Raw genomic sequence first — 24815 nt, 5'->3', positions numbered from 1 at the left:
TGTAGTTTGTGGGGCACCTGGGTGGCTCAGGCAGGTTGACCATCTGCCTTTGGCTCAGGTTGTAATCCCAAGGTCCTGGGAACGAGTCCTGCATTGGTCTTCCCACGGGGAGCCTGCTTCTCCCTCTGCCTGTGTCTCTGCCTCTGTCTCTTATGAATAAATACACAAAATCTTAAAAAATAAATTAAAAAATTTTAAATGTAGTTTGCAATTCTATTTATCCCTTTAAAACTCCTCCCCTTCAGGATCCCTGGGTGGCTCAGTGGTTTGGCACCTGCCTTTGGCCCGGGGCATGATCCTGGAGTCCCGGGATCGAGTCCTGCATTGGGCTCCCAGCATGGAGCCTGCTTCTCCCTCTGCCTGTCTCTCTCCCTCTTCTATGTCTATCATGAATAAATAAATAAAACCTTAAAAATAAATAATAAAAAAAATAAAACTCCTCCCCTTCAATAAGCTGAGGTGCAATTTCCATGTCACAGAACCTTTTTATACCACAGCAATTTGTTCAGTACCTCTTAAATTTATATGCTTCTATGGAAATACTTGATTTAATCTCTGCTCAGTAAGTCCAAAACTAATGTAAAATACTAGTACATATAAACTTGAGGGGCACCTGGGTGGCTCAGCGGTTGAGCATCTGCCTTTGGCTCAGGTCATGATACCGGGGTCCTGGGATCAAGTCCTGCATCAGGCTCCTTGCAGGGAAGACTGCTTCTCCCTCTGCCTGTGTCTCTGCCTCTCTGTGTCTCTCATGAATGAATAAATAAATAAATAAATAAATAATCTTTAAAAATAATAAACTTGAACCAAAATATCATGTAACATTTAATAATTGCAAATATATTTATTACAATTTACAGATTAGTTAAAGTTATATACACAAATATAATTTTAGCTATAAAATTCCAACAAACTGGTTACATTTAAGTCACTGGATCTGTAGAAGCCAATTTAGAGTCTTCTAGTCCCCTAAATTCACCTTCCTTAAATTATACAAAAATAAAATCTGATAGTTTTGATTTCAAGTTAAAGATGAAGAGGTGCTGTTATCACATTGGACACTCAGAAAAGGAAATTTTACCTGTCTATACAACGCCTTTCACATGCTACATTGATACTTAAAGCACCATTGCAAGACTTAAAATGTGTACAATGTTCAATCACAACTTCCAAGTTTAACTGTGTTCTAACAACTAGGATTGGGATGAAAGGACAAGAATTTTTTCTCCTTCAGTCCAACTTAAAAACAGCCCTGTCTCTATCACTTCTTTTAAAGGAGGGTAGTAAATGGGAGAATCCTTCACCAAGCTTCTACTCATTTGGTGGTGAGGCTGGAATCCCAAGGGAACAAGTTTCTAAAATCCAGTAGATGTCAAACTATCCCATTATTTTCAAATATGTGGAGGTGCTAGATTTCAGACTAAGCCTGTGAAATAAAACAGTATATACTTCAGTCTGGTTTTAAAAGAATGAATATACATTTTCAGAAAGCGCTTTTCAAGGCAGATGATGCCTTCTTTCCAACTGACACAGCTGGTGCCAGAAACCAGCCTGTTCTCACGGTGTTAGAGCAGGACTCTGCAAGGGTGTCCCCTGTGATCACCTACCATGGAGGTGCACAACACGTGCTGAATGAGGGCTCTGCAAAAATCTGAGTACTCTGGGTGTGTTTGTTTACGGATATATCTATTACCACTGGAGGCAGTTCTTAGAGCAAACCAGATAGAAAATAACGACCAGGTAGATTGTAAACTGAGGTAGTTAACTCTGCAAGCACTTCTGACAAAAAATCTGTTCCCACACCAAGATAAGCTCAAACTTGAGAGGTCACCTGTTCTACTCGTGTTTTCTATTACCTACAACAAGGGGCACGTGGGGGTAAAAACAGACCACCAAGGAGCTAACACTGCCTCAGCCTAACAGAGGCAGACCAGGGAGAGCCAAGTACATAAACCAAGGACAACCAGCCCCCGCAAAGCCCTCAATTCAAAAGGAAGCTTTGGGCTAAAATTAGGAAGACCTGCTACTATTAAGTCTACAGTACTGTCCTTTCCTGAAAGTAGAGACAAATTACTTCTCTCACTACGTAGAACACAACAGGTGTGGACGCTGACGGAGTCTGTATTTTACACTGCAAACTGGGAAATTCATAACTACCCATTTCCAAGTTTCTAGTGTCACCCTGACAGGTTTGAAAAGTGACGGTGCTGAAGCATGGGATTAATAACACTGGTCTTCTGTTGAGAGCATGTACAACAAAACCAAATTGCCCCCGGAGAAGTCTCCTAAATTCCATCCTAAGAAAATTCTTGACTTTTAAATTTAAAAAAGAAATGTCTATGATGCAATTATTACTTTCTGGAGTCTTACAATGTGAAACATACAAAGAACCATGGAACTGGGACGACAGTGACACACACAGCACCCACTCCAAGAAACAGGTTGCACAGAAGTGAAACGTGTGAGATGGTAAAATTTGGCAGAAAGATGCAGCTTTTCCCAAGCAGCAGAGAGTACCACGCATGTTAAATTCTGTGGCAGTCCTTGGAAATATCTCAGATAGAACTTAACCTTGAAATAAAAACCCACCACATACGTTCACCCCAAGTCATTTTGAGAACATTTTAACAACTTGACACAAAATAATTTAAGTTGGTAGCATATACAAGATTATTTTCTTAACCTCAAAGTTAAAAGGACCATATCACTGAAATAAAAATACAGAGAGAAAACATAAAAGCCCATTAACTTTAGAATGTTGGATGGGGAGAGCCCAAGGTTTTCAGGTAGGTACACATAATTTAAAATTAGAATGGAAAAAATGGGCTTTGAACCCTATAAATATTGTTTCCCAAGGAAATAAATTTTGAACTACAAAATTCCACCTTCAAAGGTCTCCTTTTGGCCTCAGCAAGCATAGGACACTCAAAATACATCCAACTAAATCAAAAAAGGGAGGATTAGAAATCACACCATCTCATCCTTCATTTACCAGGACTTGTCTTCAAACCTGGACATTTCTGAGTGGGATCAGTTACCAAAAAAAAAAAAAAAAAAAAAAAAATTTAAACTAGGTCATTGGTTCCAAGTTGCATATCCTCTAAAAAAAAAAGGACAGCTGCCAATTTTTGTTTGTAAAAGAAACCTCTCAAGTAAGAGGTAGCTAGCGTATGCTTGAGTTAGAGGCCGTCAAATCATCTTAACATTGCTTGAAAGCATTAAGTCCTTTGAAGCAGGTTTCTTGGAGTCTATTAAACATTCTTTCTCTGTGCTCAAATGTCAAGCAATATCCAATAGCATCTTCTGTTTCTTGAATTCGTTTCTGGAATCTGCACGCATCCCGTGCAAATTGTTCCCATGGTCCTCTGCGGTCCTCATCTTCACTTATATAATACTCAGTAACTTCTTCAAGGAAGGTTACCTATAAATACAAAGACTAATTTTAATCATGCTCTAGGATCTTAAAATCATCATTGAAGTAATTCACCCTTCTTGCTACTAATACTTTCAGAATATCAAATATATTACAGGAATATTTGGTTTGAACCATTAACAGAAGAAAAAAAGAAATTCTGATTGATTAGATGGCAACTTAGTAAAAAAAAAAAAAAAAAAAAGAGAGAGAGAGAGAGCAGGGCAGCCTGGATGGCTGCCTCAGGGGTTTAGTGCCACCTTCGGCCCACAGTGTTATCCTGGAGACCCAGGATCCAGTCCCGTGTTGGGCTCTCTGCATGGAGCCTGCTTCTCCCTCTGCCTGTGTCTCGGTCTCTCTCTCTCTCTCTCTCATGAATAAATAAAATCTTAAAAAAAAAAAAAAGTGAGCAAATGCCATCTTAATTTCCTTCACACATATACACACATTCCTGCCCCCCATCTGTCATCGTGTCATCCCGCCTCCCTCCTCTTGGCTTTTGGTGTTAATAAAATGAATCCAGATGGGGAACTGTAAATTTCCTTAAGTCATCAGTTTTTGGGTTTTTTTTTTTTTTCTTAATACTCAGGGAAATACAGTTCTGTGGCACTCTTCTTCCAAAATGACAAATGTTTCCCAATTTTTCAGAAATATTTGGAATAGTTATTAGTCAATGTTAGTCAATGCTTTAATTACAGCACAAAAGCTTTAAAAAGACCTTCACCGATTTTTAGTCTTTTTTTAAATTTTTATTTATTTTTCTTAAAGATTTTTATTTATTTATTCATGAGAGACACAGAGAGAGAGAGAGGCAGAGACTTAGGCAGAGAGAGAAGCAGGCTTCATGCAGGGAGCCCGATGTGGGACTCAATCCGGAGACCCCAGGATCACGCCCTGGGCCGAAGGCAGGCGCTTAACCACTGAGCCACCCAGGCATCCCCCTTTTTCCTTTTAAATACAGTTTCACTTTTCAGTGCTTTGCAATTTTTACATCATGAACATGTAGTATTACTCTTATATTATTACTGTTGTAATCAGACTATAAGAAAAGTTACTTAGTAAACAAAATGCAGCCAAATTAACCTATCTTTATGGCTGTGTTACTAAAAGAGACTTTGTAGTTGAGATAAAAACCCTCTTTATATTCCTCCTCAATATGCTATCACTATATATATATATGAAATTGTAAATACTATAAACACATGATTTTATGTAATGAATGACTATCCTTTTTAATCCTACTTAATTTCTTTTTTCAATCCTACTTAATTTCTAATATTGAAGTTTCTTTACAACACAGCAAACTAAGAAAGTAAATACATGCTTTAAAATATGTTCAATAGTTACATCAGCTAATCCCACCGTGGCCTACTCCTTTCATTCCCTTTACAACAGGCCAAGGAATGCCCTCGAGGACAATTAGCAGGATGTAACATCTTACTAGATATTGCATTCTAGAGTTACTAACTCACTGTGTCACTAAAAATAAATAATAACAACAGCATTTATATAGTGTTTACCACATGCTAGGCTTATTTCAGAGCACTTTACAGTTTTTAATCTCATTTCATCCTCATATAAACCCTATACGATACTTACTATAAGCACTTCCATTGTATAGATACCTGCCTTGTTTCCAATCACACAGCTTCCCTACGGTGTAGTAATCAGGATTTAAACCTTGAGTGTGCCTCCACAATGGGCACTATGTTGTCACTACACACGGGCGTTTTAAACTCCCCTATCTGAAAGTCTCATTCTAAGAATCAAGCACTACCCATTATTCCCATATACCTAAAGAAAGGCAAGTAGTCAAAGACTGCCAAATAATTTTACCATATTTTAGACATAATCTTTTAACAAATGTTGCTTCTAGTTCATAGTCAATAGTTTCACATCTACTTGACTCAGCTCATTTTTGCTCAATGAGTAAGCTAAAATGAGACATGAGACTGGCTTGAGGTCTCGGAACAGTAACAGCTACAATTAAGGCGGTGATTTAGGAGTTTTATACAGTCATCCCATTTAAATCATGCGATAATTCACACAACATTTATAATTGTCACTCTCAGCAGATAAACGCGTGAATCAAAGCCACAAGAAGTCAAGTTACTTTGCAGGTCCGCTGTATTCCCAAATTTCTTGGCCCTAACCACTCAGCAGGAGGGAACACAGGCCTCCAGATACCAAATGCTCTTTCCGTTGTTCCTTTGTTCTTTAACCTATTCACTAAATAGGTCATTGTCAGGGTCCCCTTAAAAATAAAAAAAGATCTTTTATGACGGCATTAAAAAGTGTGAACCAAATATTCAATATGCCTTATTCTGCTTCTACAGGCAAGACATAAGGTAATCACCACGTAGAGATATTTTCTACCCAGGAAGAGTTTCAAAGGATTAAGCTAACCATCTGGAACCAACAGATTAGGGCACTGTCCACACGAAACTTTCTCAGGCGGCAGAATCTGAGGTCAATAATAATTTACTCTCCTTTCTCTTTCCAAGTAAGTGTATAGTAAACTACAGAAACTTTCCCTCTACAATAAAAGATACCCTGTGTATTTGGGGGAATTTCTCTCCAATTAATTAACTTCCGCTGAAAAAACAGTAGAGAAAAAAAATAAAGCAATTCAAAGGACTTCCCCAAATAAAATTAACCTGACAATGTATTCAAAGAGTAAAATGTTCCACGAAGTTTTAAGACTAGCTTCAAGACTAGCTTCAGACTAGCTTCAAGATTAGCTTCAGAACAGGAGGCAACTACTCAAGATAAACCAAGTAACCATCACTGTTACAAATGATTAGTAACCTGTAAGTGGCCAATGATAACTAGTATTGCATTCTCAAGAATCAGCAATACTATTTCCTGTATTTTTTTTTTTACTGTCAATCAAAATCATGTACATGTCACAAAGTTTTTATATTGTAATTTAGTCTCTTCTTTCATGGTAAACTTGTTACTTGGTATTATCATCCTTCTGGGCTCTAAGAGGAAAGACACTTACTCTGTAAATAAAATATTAAGTGTCTGCAAATGACATACAATTAATACCATTTGAAAACTCTATGGCTATAACAGGACCAGACCAATCTCCAGAAGAATTAAATTGTGTACACACAAGGTGTAATTTTTCTGTTCCATAAAAGTTGAAGACTGCATGGAAACAGCCCAGAGCTACAAACGCAAATGAAAAAGGAGTTTTCCTGCTAACATCTATTATACCCCAGCATCTTCTATTTGGAGAGGAACAACATTCCACACGAGGGAAGAAGGCGGTGGTGCTAAATCCGGTGGGGGTGGGGAGCTGTCATTTCTTAATCCAAGTATAGAGTCCTTCCTCAAAATATACACTCTTATGCCTTCAGTAGTCATGCTACTGTATTTAACCACGTCAAAACAGTATAAATTACCAGGCATGTTAAAAGAAAAAAAAACAAACCTTTTTTCTCTTGATACACGTGTGTCTTTTTCCAGAAAGAACTCCACCCTGTACCAAGTCTGGACCTTCACTTTCTCGGCTCCCTAATAGTTGCACCTCACAAGACAGGAAGGTGTGACAATCAGAAATGGCCACAGTGGGCTCAGACGGCTTCTCTGAGTCGCGACAGCCTTTCCAATTTTTCCCTGATGTTTGAAAAGGAGCCTTAAAATTTAAAAGGTTGTAGGGGTCTTCGGAATTACAGAAAGAGTTCCACAGTTGGAGACTCTCTGCCTCATCTGCACTAGATTCCCAGTCATCTTCCTCCCCGGAATTATAGTCAGGAGACTCAGGAAGGCTTCCAGTCTGGGGAGAATTCTCTAGATCAGACTTGTCAGACAAATTCTTCTCTGAGTCAGAAGAGTCTCCTGGAACAATTCTGGCAGCAGACTGAATTGTTGCCGTAAAGTTTTGGGGATTATAAGGATCTACACTATAGAAAGAGTTCCAAAGGTGAAGCCCTTCAGGGTCTTGTTCAAGGTCTGATTCTGACAGTGAGCTATCACTATCAAAACCGTCATCTTCAGCTTCCTCATCCCAATTCTCACCTCCGGAATCAGAACTTGTTTCCAGATCACTGGACGTACCCCCCAAAATGTAATCTATCAATCTGTTACTACAGGCTGGTCTGGTGGAAGCGGGAATGTTATCTTCTAGGTCTGAGGAGTCGCCGACACTTATTTGGTCCTCTCCAGGTTCTTTTAAGGCAGGTACCTCACCAGACAGACAGCCTTCCGAAGGGCCCTGTTTTTCCAAAGCAAGTGGAGCCTCTTTAGCCAATAACACAATGTTTTCCTCGGTGGGTTCCTGGGCCGTTCTGGGAACGACTCCAGCAGAGGGAACACACTGTGTGGGACTATCCCCGCCGGGTTTCAGATCCATCCGGGACAAGTTCTGTTCCTCCTCCAGGCTGTGGTAGCCATTATCTTGTTCTGGGGTGGGTAATGCTTGCCCCTTGCTGGCCTGCTGAAGGAATTCTAGCCGTTTCATGCGAAGATGGTGGATTTCTGGCAGGCCCTCTCTAGATGGAGGCGGACATCCCTGCCAAGAGGCGCAAGTGATCTCAGCCTTCGACCGCTCGGGAGGATCAGCATCCTCAGGCAGACAGCGGCGCTCGGGGCTGAGGGTCTGGAAATCAACTATATCGCCACTTGCCACGCTGTTCTGACAGCCGAGCCCCACCCGGGGCAAGCAGTCCAGATAGGTGGGGTTCAACAAATAGGAGACGACGCTGAAGCTGCTTAAACGCTGAGCGTTTAGAGGGCCAGGAGGCGACGAGCCAAGCTCCCGGGCAGAGCACAGATGGGCCTGGAGGCCACTCGGCAACAGCTCCACTCTCCACAGCTGCTGCTCTAACAGAAGAGCGTACGCGGCACGGTCCAGAGTTCTGGCCTTGGCTTTGAGTTCCGATTCTAGATCTGAGGACGAGCACTGCCAGTGGCTCCCCTTCTGCGGCCAATCGAGGGGACTGGCCGCAGGACTGTCCGAGGGGTCGAGTCGCAGCGAACACCCAGACTTCGGCGCCGGGGGGCCGGCGGGGTCGTCCCGAGCCTTCAGCGCTCTGAGAGCGCTGTAGCCTCCGGCGAAATCTAGCCATCTGGTCGGGATTATCCCGCCAAAAAGCTGGCCCCAAATCAGCAGCTTCTGAAGCAAGCTGGGGAGCGGCGCCAAGAGCTGGGAAAGCAGCTTCATCCAGGAGTCGGTCCGAGCCTGCGGCTGGGGGGGAGCAGCCAGTCTGCGGGCCCCGGGCTGCTCCGGGGCGAGAGGTGTGGGCAACTCGCCAGGGCCGGGTTGCGGGCGCCGAGGAAAGAAGGGCAGCCGGAACCGGGGGCCCGGCCGTGGCCGCGAGGCGTCTGCGGCCGGCTCCATCCCCCTGTGCGCGGCGGTCTCTCCGGGACGCAGGTCGGGCGCGGTTCCGAGAGGCCTAAGCAGTCTCGGCCTCGCCGCGCGGCCGCGTCGGGGCCCCAGGCCGGTCCCCGGGCCAGCGGAGGAGCCACACGGGGCAGCGGCTTCCGCCGCGGGCGGCAGAACACAGTCCGGAACGGCAGGCGCTGGGCGCTTTGGCCGAGGGGACTTTCATCCTGGCGGAATGGAGGTTGTCCTGGTGCGCGCGAGGCCTCCCCTGCTCGCAAGAGGCCTCCTGCGGCGACCGCGGCGCCCGCCCCCGAGGGACGAGCCCTTAAAGCCCCTGGCGGCGAGACCCCGGAAGGGCTGCGCAGGCGGGCGCGGGTCGACGCGAAGCCCAAAATGGCCGCGGGGCCGGCGCGGAGCAGACAGCCGCAGGCTAGAGGACGGGACGCAGGATGGCGCCGGCTACGCCGCCAGCCCCGCGTCACCTCACGTCACTCCCAGGGCCCCGGCGGGCGGGCCTTTCCGGACTCCTCCGAGCTGCCGCAGATTGGCCTCGCGCGGTCCCCTGTCGGCTTCCTTACTCTCGGCCGACCCCGCCCCGCCCCCCCCCCGCGCGCGCGCGCGCGCGCGCGCGCCGGAGGTTGCATCAGCCGGGCCGGGGCTCTGCGCGTGCGCACTCGGTCCTCGGTGGTCTCCTAGGAGACCGCCCCGCGCGGTGGTTCCTCCGCACCCCGCACCCCGCACCCCGCACCCCGCCCCGCCCAGCGGTCTGGGCGAAAGGGGAACGTTTCCAGATAACGCGAGAATTCCCGGAAGCCCTTTTGAGGTCCTAATACACCCCCGAGGGTGCACGCTTACCTTACGCTTTAATATATCGGGGTTCCTGTATTGTTGAGTGCTAAGCAGATCATCTGCAGGAGATCTTAGTATAACAGGACCTGGCAGTACTGTGTAAGCAGGTGTCTGGTGTTAGGACAACTAATAATTTGGAGTGAGGGGTGCGTGGGTGACTCAGTGAAGCATGTTCCTTGGGCGCAGGTCGTGATCCCAGGGTCCTGCGGTGGAGGCTCAGGGCAGGGAGTCTGCTTCTCCCTCTGCCTTTGCCCCTTCGCCTTCCCCTGCTCCTTCTCTCTCTCTGTCTCTCCCCCTCTTTCAAATAAATAAATAAAAACTTAACAAAAGATAATTTGGAGTGACTAGTAAGAGTGCAAACCCGTAAGTGAAAAATGAGTCATTCCTATGCATCCCCCCACCCCAGTGTTTTCAGTTTCTGAATCACTATTTAGCTTTGTCTAGGACCCAGCTTTCAGGATCTAACCCACATACATCCCCCCCATGAAAATGTGAGCTCTTGTTTCTCAGGTTCTGCCCCCTTTCAGTGGGACAAATCCCACATCTCAGAGGAGTTAAGAAACGTGGCCCTCAGAATTGTCACCCCATAGGCTTCCCAGCAGGCAACACATTCGAGTCCTATTGACATCCTGAGCCCCAGAGCCGTGGGATGCAACAGGTGAAGAGGGACGCACAGACCATTATCCTTTGAAAGAATTTTGTCTGGTAATTTTAATTGCTATATTTGATTCTCTGTTGTGACTTGGTCTTTGTTCGTTTCTTTATTTCTGCCAAAAGTTTCTCATCGACTCCTCTGAAGTCTAACGTCTATTCCAGGGAGAGTGTGCAGGATTGAGCACGTAGGGAGGGCAGAAAGACCATTTTGGGAGCTAGGAGGAAGTGGACTGCTCTTCCCACTTCCATGGGAGTATTCAAAGAACAGCCAACTTCCTTCTAGGAAACTGAGAGGTCCTCAGTCTCTGGTTTACCCCCTTAGGATCGTATCCCTATCTCTGGAAATACCTCATTTTCAATTCTAAGAACTTTAGAAAAATGTATTAGTAATAAAAGTCAGCTTAATAATAGAAAAGAGATCCAGGCATGCAAAGTAAATCCTTGACGCCTCGGTTTCTTGGTTGTCCAGTGAAGCTAATAATTCTTCTTTCAACAGGTTGGTGAGAGAACGAATTCTAACACCTACATGGAGTAGGAGTATAAACATCAGCTAGAATCTGTTATTTATTGGCCAACATTTGTTTCCTGTTGTCTACACACTAAAGGCTCTGTATAGCCTGTCCACCCACTACACTTTACCAGCCTTCTCTTGGGTAACTTCCCTTCATGTATGTTAATACTCTGGAACATTGGACTGGTTTCCTGCTTTTACTCGTGCTGTTTCTCAGCCAAGAAAGCCCTCTTGCTCCCTGTTATATAAGTCATGCTTCAAGGTCCAACTCAAATGTCACCTCCTTCTTGAAGTCTTTGCTGACCTTCCCAATCAGAAGTCTATTATTATATACTGTTTGAGCACTCAGCATGCTACACTATGTATACCTGTAAATGTTCTTTCCTGCTGGCTTCAAGTTCCTTGAGGGCTGTATCCCAATACCTAGACCAATGGGTCCCAAAATATGATCTGGGGGTCCCATTTTAAGACCCTTTCAGGAAGCCCTCAAGGCCAAAAAATGTTTCTACATTTTCTACAAAGCTGTTATTTTCCTTTTCTTAAAAGTTTTTTTTTTAAGATTTTATTTATTTATTCATGAGAGACACAGAAACATAGGCAGAGGGAGAAGCAGGCTCCCTGCAGGGAGCCCAATGTGGGACTTGATCCCAGGACCCCAGAATCATGCCCTGAGCCAAAGGCAGAGGCTCAACCTCTGAGCCACCCAGGCATCCCTGTTATTCTCCTTTTTTACTCTCATTTTCTCATGAGTGTACAGTGGACATGCATCTTCTACAGGATACATGATAAGTGATCTGGCAACAGGTGGAATGCAAAAACAGATAGGAGACTTGAGTTGCCTTCTATTAAAAGCCAGATATTAAAGACACTTGGGGGGAAAATGTAAAACAAGGTCACTCTTCTCCAATTTTTTGTTTTGAAAAATAATTTTTCATTAAGTGTTTTTTTTTAAAGATTTTATTCATTCATTCATGAGAGACACAGAGAGAGGCACAGGCAGAGGGAGAAGTGGGCTCCCTGCAGGGAGCCTGATGCAGCACTTGATCTCAGGACCCGGGGATCGTGACCTGAGCCGAAGGCTCAACCACTGAACCAGCCAGACACCCCTAAAAGTGCTGTGTTAACATGTAGTGGGTTTATGAATTTTTAAAAGATTATTTATTTATTTATTTGAGAGAGAGAGAGAGAGAGAACAAGTGGGGTAGGGGCAGAGGGAGAGGGAGAAGCAGGCTTCCCATTGAGTAGGAAGCTGAACATGGGGCTCAATCCCCATACCCTGGGAACATCACCTGAGCCAAAGGCAGACGCTTAATCAAATGAGCCACCCAGTCTCCCCTGGTTTATTATTTTTAACAAATATTTAAAAATTCCTCAGTTTTGAGTTCTTAAACAGTAACTCTTGGCATATAGAATACAAATAAAAGTTCCATGGAGTCTTCAATAACTTTTAACAGTACAAAAGTGCACCCAAGACCAAAAAGTTTAGGAACCCCTTACCTAGCATGTTGACTGGCACATAATAGGTGACCAATAATGTTCGTTGAATGAATGGAAAAGTTTTTTTTTTTAAGATTTTATTTATTGATTGATGAGAGACACAGAGAGAGAGAAAGAGGCAGAGACATAGGCAGAGGGAGAAGCAGGCTCCATGCAGGGAGCCCGATGTGGGACTCGATCCCGGGTCTCCAGGCTCACGCCCCTGGCTGAAGGTGGCACTAAACCTCTGAGCCACCGGGGCTGCCCTGGAAAAGTATTAATAACTTAACAACATCTTCCTTATGGCTAAGTTTTTTCTTTCTTTCTTTCTTTTTTTTTTTTTTTAAGATTTTACTTATTTATTCATAAGAGACACACAGAGAGGCAGAGACACAGGCAGAGGAGAAGCAGGCTCCTTGTGGGGAGCCTGTGTGGGACTCGATCCCAGGACCTCAGTATCATGACCTGAGCCAAAGGCAGATGCTCAATCACTGAGCCACCCAGTTGCCCCAGCCTTTTGCTCTCCATTCTCAACTTTGTCTCTAACACTGCATGCCCCCAAAAAACATGTCCTAAAGCTTTCTTGAATGAGCCTCTTCTTCCCCATCTAGTAATTAATACATAACTTTATTTTCCTTACCTTGGAAGTTGTTATAAAGAGAAAAAAAAAACCACAATCATTAAGTATCAAAAACTATGGGAATATGTGACTTTGTCTTGTCAGTCCCAACAGGAAAATAAAGTGTAAACCAGCCTCCTCAAGCCTGCTCTCAACTAGCAGGCAGACAGGGGGTAGCTCTGGACACGGAGATAACAAGGTGTTGCCATAGCTGCATGTGTGCTGGTGAAGACAAGAAGTCCTTGGACTGGCACTTTGGCAAAAGATAACATTTAAACCTCAGTTAATTATATTTATTTTAAAATATTTTGTGGGCTTGGTGTAAAGGGTATGTAGCTTCTGACTTCATTTTTCTGAGTCAGTACCACCTCCAAAATCTTATTTCTAAGTATCCCACACTTTGGCTAGTTACCACCTCCCATCTTTCCAACACACTGCCCTTGTATTCAGCAGCTTATCAACCCCCAGAAACCCTCCTTCCCTTCCCTCCTTACCCATCATGAATTCCGTGAGCCCCTTGCAAAGACCCCTCATTCTCTTACCCTTCTCTGGCAAAATTCCAACCCTAGTTAAACCCAACTACTGACTTATTCTGAGTCTACACACTTGAAGCTAATCATTGCTGAAGAAAAGTGCTCAGCCATGCCAACTGACTTGCTTCATATTTGTGATCACAAATTTCATCAGTGCCAGGCACGGCAACAAGAGTTGATAGTTCCAGGGTAGTTTTGTTTCTCGCACACTCTGAGACGGTTTCACAATGCTTGTTCTTCCAATTTCCAGCATTCCGATAAACACGCATTCTCAGCTTAGGATCACACCTCATACTTCATTGAGAAACCAGATACAATTGTACATAAACAACTTTGTCTTTCCACCATTAAATCCACCAACCTACCTGCATTTGGAGCCACTACTCTGCCTTCACTCCCATGACAAGAAAAGGAGCCTCCTGGATCCTATCCCTTCATGTCTACCAAAGGAATTCTGGCCTCCCTTAGTCCTTTTCCTGTAACATATAATTTTCTCCCTCAAGCTTCTGGAGTACTCACATGCAGAGTTAGTATCACCTATCTTAAAAATTAAAAAAACAAACAAACTTGGAGCACTTGGTTGGCACAGTCAGTAAAGTGTCCAACTCTTGGTTTTGGCTCAGGTCATGATCTCAGGGTCTTGAGATCAAGCCCCATTGTTGGGTTCCAAACTCAGTGTAAAATCTGCCTGAGACTATACCCCTCCTTTTGCCCTTCCTTGTGTGCACACATGTGCATGCACCGTCTCTCTCAAATAAATAAATCTTTTTTAAAAATTTAAAGTTAAAAAATTCTCCCAGATTTGTGCCCCTCCAAGCTTCTGTACCACCACAGCAAAGTTTCTCAAGAGTCATCTATGGTTACTAGTCTCTACTTTCTTATGACCTATTCTTTCTTCAACCTCCTCTGGTATGGCCTTTGTCCACACCGCTCCATCAAACAGCCCTTATCAGGGCACCTGGCTGGCCCAGTGGGTGGAGCATCAGACTTGATCTCAGGGTCACAGTTCAACCCCCACCATGGGCATGGAGCCTACTTAAGAAAACAACAACAACAAACAACCTTTATCAAGATCGCCAAGAACATTTTACCAAGTCCAATCTTCCTACTGTTGTGGGTTGAACTGTGTCCCCCTAAAAAATGGTGAAGTCCTAATCCCCCAGTACGTGTGAACATGACCTTATTTGGAAATAGTCTTCACAAGTCAGGATGAGGTCATTAGGGTGGGTCTAATTTGGTACGATTGTGTCCCTATACAAAGGGTAAATTTGGACACACACAAACATGCAGGATACACCTTCACGTGCAGGGAGAACACCATGTGAACACGAAAGCAGAGATTGAGGTGATGTACCTACAAGTCAAGAAACGTGACCATTTCCAGCAAACTACCTTCTGGTAGAGGAGGCATGGAACAGATTCTCCCTCTCCACCCTCGGAAGGCACCAACTCTCTGCCAACTCCTCGATCCTGGCCCTTCTAGCCTCTGAACCTATGAGCAAATTAATCTTGTGTAAGCCCCAGTCTATGGGGCTTTGCTCCAGCAGCCCTGGGATACTGACAGTACTTTTCTTTAGGCTCCCATGACAGCTCTGCATGGTTTTCCCTACAATTCCAGGGGCTTTTCCTCCACTGAATCTTGGCCTGTATCAGAGCTTGATCCACCTACATCTTTTTTTTCTAGCCTAATCTAGGTGATCTCAATCTAATACTGATAATGTCTATATCTAAACTCCAGGCTGAAGGCTCACTCCCATGAGCTTCAGATTCCATTCTCCGGCTTCTCCACATGGATATCCACACATCTCAAACTTATCATGATGAAAACAAAATTCCTTTAAAATTTTTTTCTTACTCATTAAGTAGGCTCCATGGCCAACGTGGGGCTTGAACTCACGACCCCGAGGTCAAGCATGAAGTCTTTACCAACTGAGCCAGCCAGGGGCCAGAAACAAAACTCTTAACTCAGCTCCACCAAGCCCATCTTCCCCATGCTCCTAAATGCCTGCCCCCAGTCTTCCTCATCCAATTGCCAAGGCCCTACATGTAGGGTCACCCTCACTTCCCCTTTCCCTCAACTCCACATTTCATCCATCAGCAAATCCATCAGCTCTACCTTGAAATTCACTAATTCCAGAATTTACTTCTCCCCATCCTATCCACCCCATCATTTCCCTCCTAGACCACTGCAAGCAGCAGCCAACATGACCTTTTGAAACATAAACTGGGGGCAGCCCCGGTGGTGCAGCAGTTTGGCGCCGCCTGCAGCCCAGGGTGTGATCCTGGAGACCAGGGATCGAGTACAGCACGAGGCTCCTTGCATGGAGCCCGCTTCTCCCTCTGCCTGTGTCTCTGCCTCTGTCTCTCTCATGAATAAATAAATAAAATCTTAAAAAAAAAATAAAACATAAACTGGACCACTATAGTCCCTTTCTCAAAACCTTCCAATGGTAGCACCATCGCACTAAAAATAAAATCTGGAGTTCTGATTGACTTTAAAACTGTTCAAATATCTCCTTGGGAAGCCCCCCTCTGCCTGCCCGGCCCTTCCCCCTTCCTACCTCGTCCTGAGACCCTGAATCTGCCTCCCTAGCTGGACAGTGACTTCCAGGCGGATAGGATCTACATCTTTGTCATTTTAGTGACCACACTGCTGGGTTGCCTTGCCTGACCCCAAAAAGGCCCTTACTGTGGTTTGTTGAACAGACATGTTCCAGCCACCAAAATTACCCAACTTAAGAATGCTGCCTCATTTTTTACCTTTCAAGTCCAATCTAATCCTTGCCCCCAAAAACCAGCCAGTCAGGTTACTTCATTTTTGGCACCTCTCTCTGTATTCAGAAAACCCAGCCTCTTGGGCTTCTTGTTTCTCTTTTCCCTGAGCACAAACTTTCTTCCTCTACTCCCAGATCCTATCCCCACCTCCCACTCCCCAGGCTGGTTCAGATTTCTGCCCCATTTGGCCAAGAAATTTCCTTAACTAAGATTCTTGCCAGATTTAAGTTCTAACTTTTAAAAGGTCCACCGGGATTTGTCCAGAACTGCAGTGACATCTCAAAACCACTTAGAAACACAGCAGATAGCTAAAACTTCCTACTGTTTACTACTAAAAGTCCCTTGGAAGCCCCACAGAATTTCCCAGTGTGAAATAGGACACCCCAGTGGAGGGTTTTGAAAACTTCTGGGTGAAATGCTTGAATGAGGGTCACATTGCCTCCTTCTTCCATCTGGACTATGGCTCTACTCTAATGACTTCATAGTTGTAAGCCATCTCAGAGGTTCAGTCTCCTCTGTTATAAAATGTGCTTGGTTAAATGTCACTAGGCAGTAGACATCTTGAGATCATAACCCGAGCTGAAACCAAGAATCAGACGCTTCACCAACTGAGCAACCCTAGGCAGTAGACTCCTTAAATGCATTGTCTTCATTTATGTTTGTAATGCTCAGTCTGGTATGTGGTCCGCGGCCCAACGCACAACTCTAGGAGCTATATCCTTTGTGAATCAAGGCATGCCACTGGGTAGCACTGGTAAACATGGTAAATGTTTGTTGACAGAATGAACTGTATTGACTTTCCACAATAGTTGTAATGAAAAATGACATTATATATAAAACACTCTGAAAACTAACAAATAATATACCAACTCAAGGGACTGTGTTAAACATTACCCATGAGGTTGCCCAAGGTTTGGAGTCAATCCTAGATTCAAATTCCAGACCCCAGACTGACTGGCTGTGTCCTTAGGCAAATTACTTAATCTCTCTGAGCTTCTGTTTCTTCATCTGTGAAATGGGGATACTGCTACTCACCTGATCGAGTTGGCTAGATTTGGCTGACAAATGTTAAATGCCCAGTGCAGTGAGTGTACAAGGGCATCTCAAAGTCACCATTTGTAAGTCCATCTGCTATTATTATTTTCATCATGTAAAGCAGGTTTTTTTTGTTGTTTTTTTTTTAAGATTTCATTTATTTATGAGAGATACAGAGAAAGAGGCAGAGACACAGGCAGAGAGAGAAGCAGGCTCCAGGCAGGGAGCCTGACGTGGGACTCGATCCCGGGTCTCCAGGATCACGCCCTGGGCCGAAGGCAGGTGCCACCCAGGTGTCCCTAAAGCCGGTGTTTTAATCTAAATATTGACAGATCTTGAAAATGAATAGTTTCGTTTTTCTCAAATGTCATTTATTGGAAAATACAATTCCAGAGAAAGTAGCAGATATAAGGATGTCTGGGAAGTGGGTACAGTACACAGACCTCTTTAAATCAGGGGCACAGAAGGTCAAAATAAAATGAGCTACAGGCAAAAAGCCAGTAACACAACTATGGTCCATTCATCTGGAGAAGTTTCACCTCTGTTCCCCACTTCCCCCAGCCCTTCCCCACAGTGGTCACTTTATCCTTGACATTTTTAAACTAAAAGAAAAGTTAAATTTCCTCACTACCCTGTGGCTTCAGTGAATGAAACTTCTTTCTCCAGTTATGGAATGAGTCAGTAAATGGGGGAATTTCTGACCTTGGAGCTGAGAGGGAAGCTGGGGAGGTATAGTTGAGAGGATCCTCGATTACCTTCGTGCCCCAATCATGGGGTACATTCCGCCGATTGCGGTTTAAAAAGTTACCATCAAATTCAAAGTCTCTTCCTCTTTTTCTAAGGAATACAACCCTCTGGAGTAAAGCACGGTGTGAATCCGAAGTCCGTCTGGTTGGGAATAGAGTGTAAGAGCTAAGAGACCCAGTCTCTCCCTCCCAGCTCAGCTCCAAGGGACCAATCATGCCCTCCCATCCAGCCTCCTCACAACCAAATCACTGGAATCCCGCACCCCATGCCCCTTTACTCCACTTAGGGCATCCCTTTGGCTCCAGACTAAACAGGTTTATGGCCCCATAGAATGAGGGAAATTCTTATTTTAAAAATGTGACAGAAATGGAGTTTGGGGAAAGCAGCACATGAAAAAGGAGTGGTGTGACGGGTGACAAGACACCCTGGCATCTGCAGCCGAGGCCCCTTCCCAGGGTCAGGATGCCCTTGGGTGGATGCAAATCTGAGAGCTGAGGCAGCACTTTATCCCACCAGAGAAAAAGGAAGGGAGACAGACCTATGGAGGAGCACCCCCAGCGTATTTGCAGGGACCATATGGTCCCCAGAGGGCCCGTGAGAATGGAGGGGTAGAAGACAGTATTTCAGGGCGAGTCCTAGCAAAGCAGGGGAAGATGAGAGGAAAAATCCTCCCTGAAAGAGCCTAGGTCCCTGAATTACAGGTCCTCTGCAGAGCCCCATTCGGAAGGCCCTTCCTTACAGATGTAGGTATCACATCGCTCTCCTTTGGAGGCAAAATCAGAAAGGCCCCATGTGGGCCTCTGTCCAGCACACCAGCCCTCCCTGCCCCTCCCCGACCTGCCCTCAGAGAGGGAGGGCTCTCACCGAGGACCCACCGGGCCCCTCTCCAAGTTAGGTCCTAGAGATAGAAAAACAAAAAACAAAAACAAATAAGCAAACAAACACAAACCTAACAAAAAGTCCAATAAGAACCTTAATCATACAAAAATCCAAACAGTCTTCCTCTTTTGCCTTCCGAGGCATATGTTAAGTCCCTTCTCACAAGGCTTCCTGTCCAGTCAGGACAACATTACTATTTCATTTTTTAAAAATAAAAATAAAGATATCCGCCCACCCTCCCCCAAAATACTACTTCCTACAGCCCACCCCACTCACCCCTAAACCAGGCATTGCTCCCTTGACACAAGGTAAACTTAAAACTTTGCTGCCACCTCACAGCCTCCAAGGGGCTGCTTATCACAACCAACCCAAATTTGTTCGGCAGAGGAGGGGATAGCAGAGAGCATCTTACTCTCCCTACCTCCTATCACGGAGGCCTGACCCACCTGGGCAGAGGGGAGGCCTGCCAAGGGCCCCGCCCCTTTGCAAGGAAAGGGCACATCAAGCAGGGGAAGAGTCTACTCCCCTGGCTTTCCCAGCAGCAGGTGGTTCCCAGGCAGGGCGGGGAAGGGGGTTTGCTCTGCTGGGCTCACAAGGTCTCATGACTTCGAGATCCTAGCGCAAACCAGCCAGTCTTCTCCTGGGCCAGGTCCAGCTCTCGCAGACGGATGTGCACCTCCCCAAGGAGGACATTCTCCCAGAATCCTTGCTCGCTCAGCACACTCAGCTGCAGCTCCCTCTGCTGCAGGTCTCCCCTGGGGATCCCGTCATACACCAGCTGCCAGCACACAGAAAAGGGAGACGCTTAGGTCTGTGGGGGTTTGGTCTGGCTGAGCCCCCAACCAGAGTTCAGGGGAATAGAGAAGGCCCTCGGAACCCAAGAAGAGCTTTAAAGAACTTTGCTCTTTGCTGAGAGGTCAGGCAGGTGAGGGCTTTTGACTGGGCTGCCACTCATTATTGACAAAGGACCAGCAATCTGCTCTTCCCAATGGAACAGGACAGGGCTGAGGCCACGTTCCAGCTGTGGGATCCTGACCCCCAGGGTCACAGCAAACTTGTTTACGGAAGGGGCCAGATAGGAAACATCTTAGGCTTTTAGGCCAAAGAGCATGGTCTGTGTCACAGGTATGCAATCCTGCTGGCTGCAACGGGAGAGCAGCACAATTGAAGGGATAGGTGTGGCCACATTCCAATACAATAGGCATGGTCCCCCAGCCCCAGCCCTACCCTAGCACATGCCCCACACACCATCTCATTGTAGGTAGGGTTGCAGGTTTTCCGGGCCACCTTGGTTTTCTTCTTAGTCGTTTTCTGAGGATCAGGGAGGAGGTAAATCTTCACGTAGGGGTCCGGGTCATTCCCATCCTGGAGCACTTGCTACAAAAGAAATGACAATTAAAAAAAATTTTTTTTTAAAAAGAAGAAGATTCCTATGTCTGCGTCTTTATCCCCACTTCTGCGAACATACCCTGATCCTGACTCTGACCCCCCACAACTGGCTTCTTGTGAGGCACAGTAACATGCTTCCCAGCTCACTCCACTCTGAGAGAAATATCTCCCATGACAGTATTAGATGTCCTCCTAAAACATCAATCTGATTGCCTATTATACACAGTCTATTCTTTTCATACAAATGCTTGGGGCATGCCATAACTTGGTCTGTTTTGACGGAGCCATCATGTCCCTAGAGATCTTCCCGCCTTACCCAATGCCTTTGTCTATTTTGTCATTTGATCCAAGCAACCCCCAAGAGATGGAAGATGAGTCAGAGAGATGAAGGTGCTTGAGGAAGGCCAGCCAATTAGTGCTTCATCCAACCTGATCCTTTTATTTTTTATTTTTATTTTTTTTTCAACCTGATCCTTTTAAAACATAAATTTGATCTTGTCCTGCCTCTGCTCAAAAAGCCTCTAATAGTTCCCATCTCACTCAGGGTAAAAGCACAGTCTTGACTGTAGGACCTGGGCTTCTGTGTGGTGTGCCCTCTCCAACCCTATTGTCCATCCACTATTCTCCCCTTTGCTCTGTAGCCTTCAGCCACCATGGGCCCCCTGCACTTCCCAGCACACCCCAGGCAGGCTCCTGACTCAGGGCTTTTGGGTTTAACTGCTCCCTCTGCTTGGAACAATCCTCACCTCCTTCCATCTTTACTTAAATACCTCCTCATCAATGAGGGCTTCCCTGACCACTCTTTATAAAACTGCCACTACTTCGCTCTACCCCAGTATTCCTTCTTTGCTTTATTTCTTGCCAGAACACTTACCACTATCTGTTATATGCTCTGTATGCACCCTCCCAACCCTACCAGGTAGATACTAACATTATCTTCATTTTAGTAAGGCTCATTGTAGGAGCGGCTGGTTGGCTCAATGGGTTAAGCATCTGCCTTCGGCTCAGGTCATGATCCTGGGGTCCTGGGATGGAGCCCCAAATCAGGGAGACTTCCCTCTGCCCCTTTCCCATGCCCTTCATCACCCATGCTCTCAACCTCTCTAAATAAAATCCTTTAAAAAAAAAAGCTCAAAGTAATTAGGCTACTTGCCAAAGTAAGAAAAAGTACAAGAAGATAAAGAACCAAATGAAGACCATGTGTGTACTTACCAAGCCCCGAATATGCATCACCATAATGAAGAGCTTATTGTTTTTGTACGAGATGGACAGCTTCACTTCCCCTCCCACTTTCCCAACGGGCCGGGCCCATGAGCCATCTAGAGGGACAAAGAAAGTCAAGAAAGGTCATGAACCCAGTTCTGTCCCCATTTGGTGCTGTGCAGATGTTTCTGTTTTCTTTTACCCATCCCAGTATCTTCATGTTGGGTTCCTGATACCCCCATGGGGGAACTACCAAGTAAGGTTCGTGAACATGATTTAGAATCAGGTTAAGATGGTCTATCCAATTTGTGTGTGTGATCACCAACTGAATATCCGGTCCCTGGGAAACCTGTGTGAGGAGTTACAGGACCCACAGCCTGAGTGGGAAGCCAGAACCTTGAGCTAGTAAGCAAAGGAACAGAGACACATCAAGGGAAGAGAACTAGGAAGGGGCGGGGTCAAGAGGAACTACCCCTGGGAATGGTTCAGAGAGGTTGGCAGGGACATGACAGAGAAGACAGTATACCTGAGGACTTGGGAGCTGGGCTGGTGCCTGCAGCCTTCTCATCTCGGGACAGGGGATGGAAGAAGGTATACACTAAATCACACTGAAATGAAATCAGAGACAGAGTCATTCTTCAATAAGACAACAGCCCCAGGGCAGCCCCAGGGGCTCAGCGGTTCATTGCCGCCTTCAGCCCAGGTCGTGATTCTAGAGACCCGGGATCCAGTCCCACGTCAGGATCCTGCATGGAGCCTGCTTCTCCCTCTGCCTGTGTCTCTGCCTCTCCGTCTCTGTGTCTCTCATGAATAAATAAACAAAATCTTAAAAAAAAAAAAAAAAAAAGACAACAGCCCCATAAAAAAAAAGGAAAGGGACTATTCCAGATTAAAAGAGGCCTATGGTGGGGATCCCTGGGTGGCTCAGCGGTTTAGTGCCTGCCTTCGGCCCAGGGCTTGATCCTAGAGTCCCAGGATCGAGTCCCATATCGGGCTCCCTGCGTGGAGCCTGCTTCTCCCTCTGCCTGTGTCTTTACCTCTCTCTGTCTCTCATGAATAAATAAAATCTTTAAAAAAGAAAAAGAGGTCTATGGGGTGCCTGGGTGGCTCAGTTGGTTAAGTGTCTGCCTTTGGCTTGGGTCATGATCCCAGGACCTGTGTCAGGCTCCCTGCTCAGCAGGGAGTCTGCTCCTCCTTCCGATCCTCCCCCTACTCATCTCTCTTTCTCTTTCTTCCTGTAAAAATGGAACAACCAAATGTAATATGTACTTCTTGTTTGGATCATGGCTCAAACCAACCAACTGTAAAAAGAATTTTGGGGATGACAGAGAAACTTTGAATATGGACTGTGTATTGGATGATATAATGATACTGCAGTTATATAAGAATATGTCTTTATTTTTCAGAGATGAATATTGAGTATTTAGGAATAGAATGTCATGATGTCTGTGAATGACTTTAAAATTACTTCATACAAAAATAGATGAAGCAGGGGGACCTGGGTGGCTCAGTCAGTTAAGCATCTGCCTTCAGCTCAGGTCATGATCCCAAGGTCCTGGCATGGAGCCCTACCTCTCCCTGCTCAGTGGAGAGGCTGCTTGTCTCCCTCCATCTGCCCCTCCCCCTATCTCGTGCGCGCGCTCTCTCTCTCTCTATCTCTCTGTCTCTCAAATAAATAAATAAAATCTTTTTACAAAATAGATGAAATAAATATGGCAAAATATTAACTGTTTAGGTGGTGAACATATAGGCACACATTATTATTTCTCTGCTTTTCTGTATGTTTGAAAGTTCTCATAATAAGTTTTTAAAAAGGAAAGAAAACCAAAAACACTCAGGTCACATCAGGTCAAAAGCAGTCTGTTCTCTGCCACACCCTCCCCATGGACACACACACCTTTCAAGCAGAGAAATATTTAAGCCAGCCCTGGACAGAGACCATGAATTCTACTTTTGAGAAAGTTTTTAACTATGTTAGGGAAAACAAAAACTAAAATGTATGAAAATACCTACTCTAGCATTAATAGTGGGGGGAAAATGGACATAATGTAAATATTTCTTTTTTTTAATATTTTATTTATTTATTCATAAACACAGAGAGAGAGGCAGAGACACAGGCAGAGGGAGAGGGAGAAGCAGGCTCCATGCAGGGAGCCTGATGTGGGACTCGATCCCGGGTCTCCAGGATCACACCCCAGGCTGCAGGCGGCGCCAAACCACTGTGCCACCAGGGCTGCCCAATGTAAATATTTCTTAAGAAGCAAATGGTTAAGGAGATTTTGGTATTGCAAGTCAAAATATTAACTTGGTACAGATATTTAAAGTTATACTAAGTGAGAAATACATTACAGAGTGATCTTGAAGCTATGATCATAAATGGTTAAGAGTCACATTTGCATATAGACAAATAAGAAGGAAACATGGAAATGGGGTTAGATGATTTGTCAGGGGGATGGGGCTCCTGGTGGCTCCATTTGTTTTTATGCTCATTGTAATAGCATCTGTTTAAAAAAAAAAAAATCTAGGTAAATACACTCAACCAGCTCAAAAAAACTCCTTTTCCTCAGAACCCCTTCCTTCCTAAGGTTCTGATCACTCCCAGCACTCTGGAAGCTTCTGATACGTCAATGTCTCATAATGTCTCTCTCTGCTTGAGGCTGCACATTGCCTTTATGGGCACAACTCTCCCTCCCTTCCCCCCCCTCCTCCCGCCTGTCTCCCCTTCCTCCCCCTTCCTTGCCTCTCTCATGCCCCCTCCTCCTTCCCCTGCAGTCAGACAGACCCCAAGAGTCAAGTCCATCTTGACGGCCAGCGGGCTCGCCCCCCTCCCCGCTTCCCCCCACCCCCACCCCAGCGCCCCAACTGCGGGGAGCAGAGGAGAGCCCACCCACCTCGGCCACCTCGGGGGCTTCGTGGGTCAGGTGCCAGACATAGCGGTTTAACTCCTCCCTCCGCCGCTCAGCCACCGCCTCTCCCCGCGAGCGGCCGATCACAAAGCGACTGGGGAAGCTGTCGAGACAGGTGGGCAGTGGGTACGCAGGAGGGGCCGGCAGGGGCAGAGCAGGAAGCAGCGACAGGCTTTTGTCACATTTCATTTGCATGTTCAGCGACCTGCCCCACACTTCTCAGCAGCTGGCCCCATTCCTGCCGCGGCTCCCCCAGTGGACACACTCTGGCCCATCTCACGTGGCAGCTCCAGGGAACCCAGGCAAGAAAACCAAGCTATTGGACAGAGTCCTAGGGCTCCCCGGAGGAGCTCACGGTTTTCCTCAAGATAAAAATTCATTTGAAAACTAATTTTTTAAGAATTGTGGTGACATACACAGAATATAAAATTTACCATCTGAACCATTACAGTCCAGTGGCCTTAGATACACATTGTTGTGCAACCATCACCAACC

At 45.6% G+C, this 24815-nt stretch overlaps 2 protein-coding genes across 5 annotated transcripts in view; both read right to left on the bottom strand.

Moving 5' to 3' along the window:
* Window positions 1-812: 812 nt before the first annotated feature.
* On the bottom strand, window positions 813-9294 carry PPP1R15B (protein phosphatase 1 regulatory subunit 15B). Its single transcript, XM_041722610.1, has 2 exons — window positions 6852-9294; window positions 813-3421 (listed from the first exon to the last, which is right to left on the bottom strand). Exons 1-2 carry the CDS (start codon window positions 8757-8759, stop codon window positions 3200-3202), a joined length of 2130 nt encoding a protein of 709 aa, XP_041578544.1. The 5' UTR covers window positions 8760-9294; the 3' UTR covers window positions 813-3199.
* Window positions 9295-17550: 8256 nt separating this feature from the next.
* The window catches only part of PIK3C2B (phosphatidylinositol-4-phosphate 3-kinase catalytic subunit type 2 beta), a 65329-nt gene continuing 58064 nt past the window's right edge, over window positions 17551-24815 (bottom strand). For 3 of the 4 annotated variants that reach the window (XM_041774057.1, XM_041774060.1, XM_041774059.1), the window contains 5 exons: window positions 24306-24423; window positions 21941-22022; window positions 21424-21530; window positions 20071-20199; window positions 17551-19600 (listed from right to left, as the gene is read on the bottom strand). In XM_041774057.1, the coding sequence (XP_041629991.1) occupies window positions 19412-19600; window positions 20071-20199; window positions 21424-21530; window positions 21941-22022; window positions 24306-24423 (625 nt within the window). In that variant the 3' untranslated portion in view covers window positions 17551-19411. Of the gene's footprint in view, window positions 19601-20070; window positions 20200-21423; window positions 21531-21940; window positions 22023-23549; window positions 23916-24305; window positions 24424-24815 lie in introns of those variants that run through there. The other variant, XM_041774058.1, reaches the window with a different exon arrangement.

Source organism: Vulpes lagopus, chromosome 11 (genome assembly GCF_018345385.1).
Source record: "Vulpes lagopus strain Blue_001 chromosome 11, ASM1834538v1, whole genome shotgun sequence".
NCBI lineage: Eukaryota > Metazoa > Chordata > Mammalia > Carnivora > Canidae > Vulpes > Vulpes lagopus.
Note: the sequence above shows the minus strand (reverse complement) of the source record. Positions and strands in the feature narration are given on the sequence as shown.

Excerpts from the sequence above, each read along its gene's own strand:
- PPP1R15B (XM_041722610.1), bottom strand. The coding sequence starts at position 8,759 with ATGGAGCCGGCCGCAGACGCCTCGCGGCCACGGCCGGGCCCCCGGTTC. Across the intron at positions 3,422-6,851 it reads CGTGTATCAAGAGAAAAAAG|GTAACCTTCCTTGAAGAAGT; the intron begins GTTTGTTTTTTT and ends TTGTATTTATAG.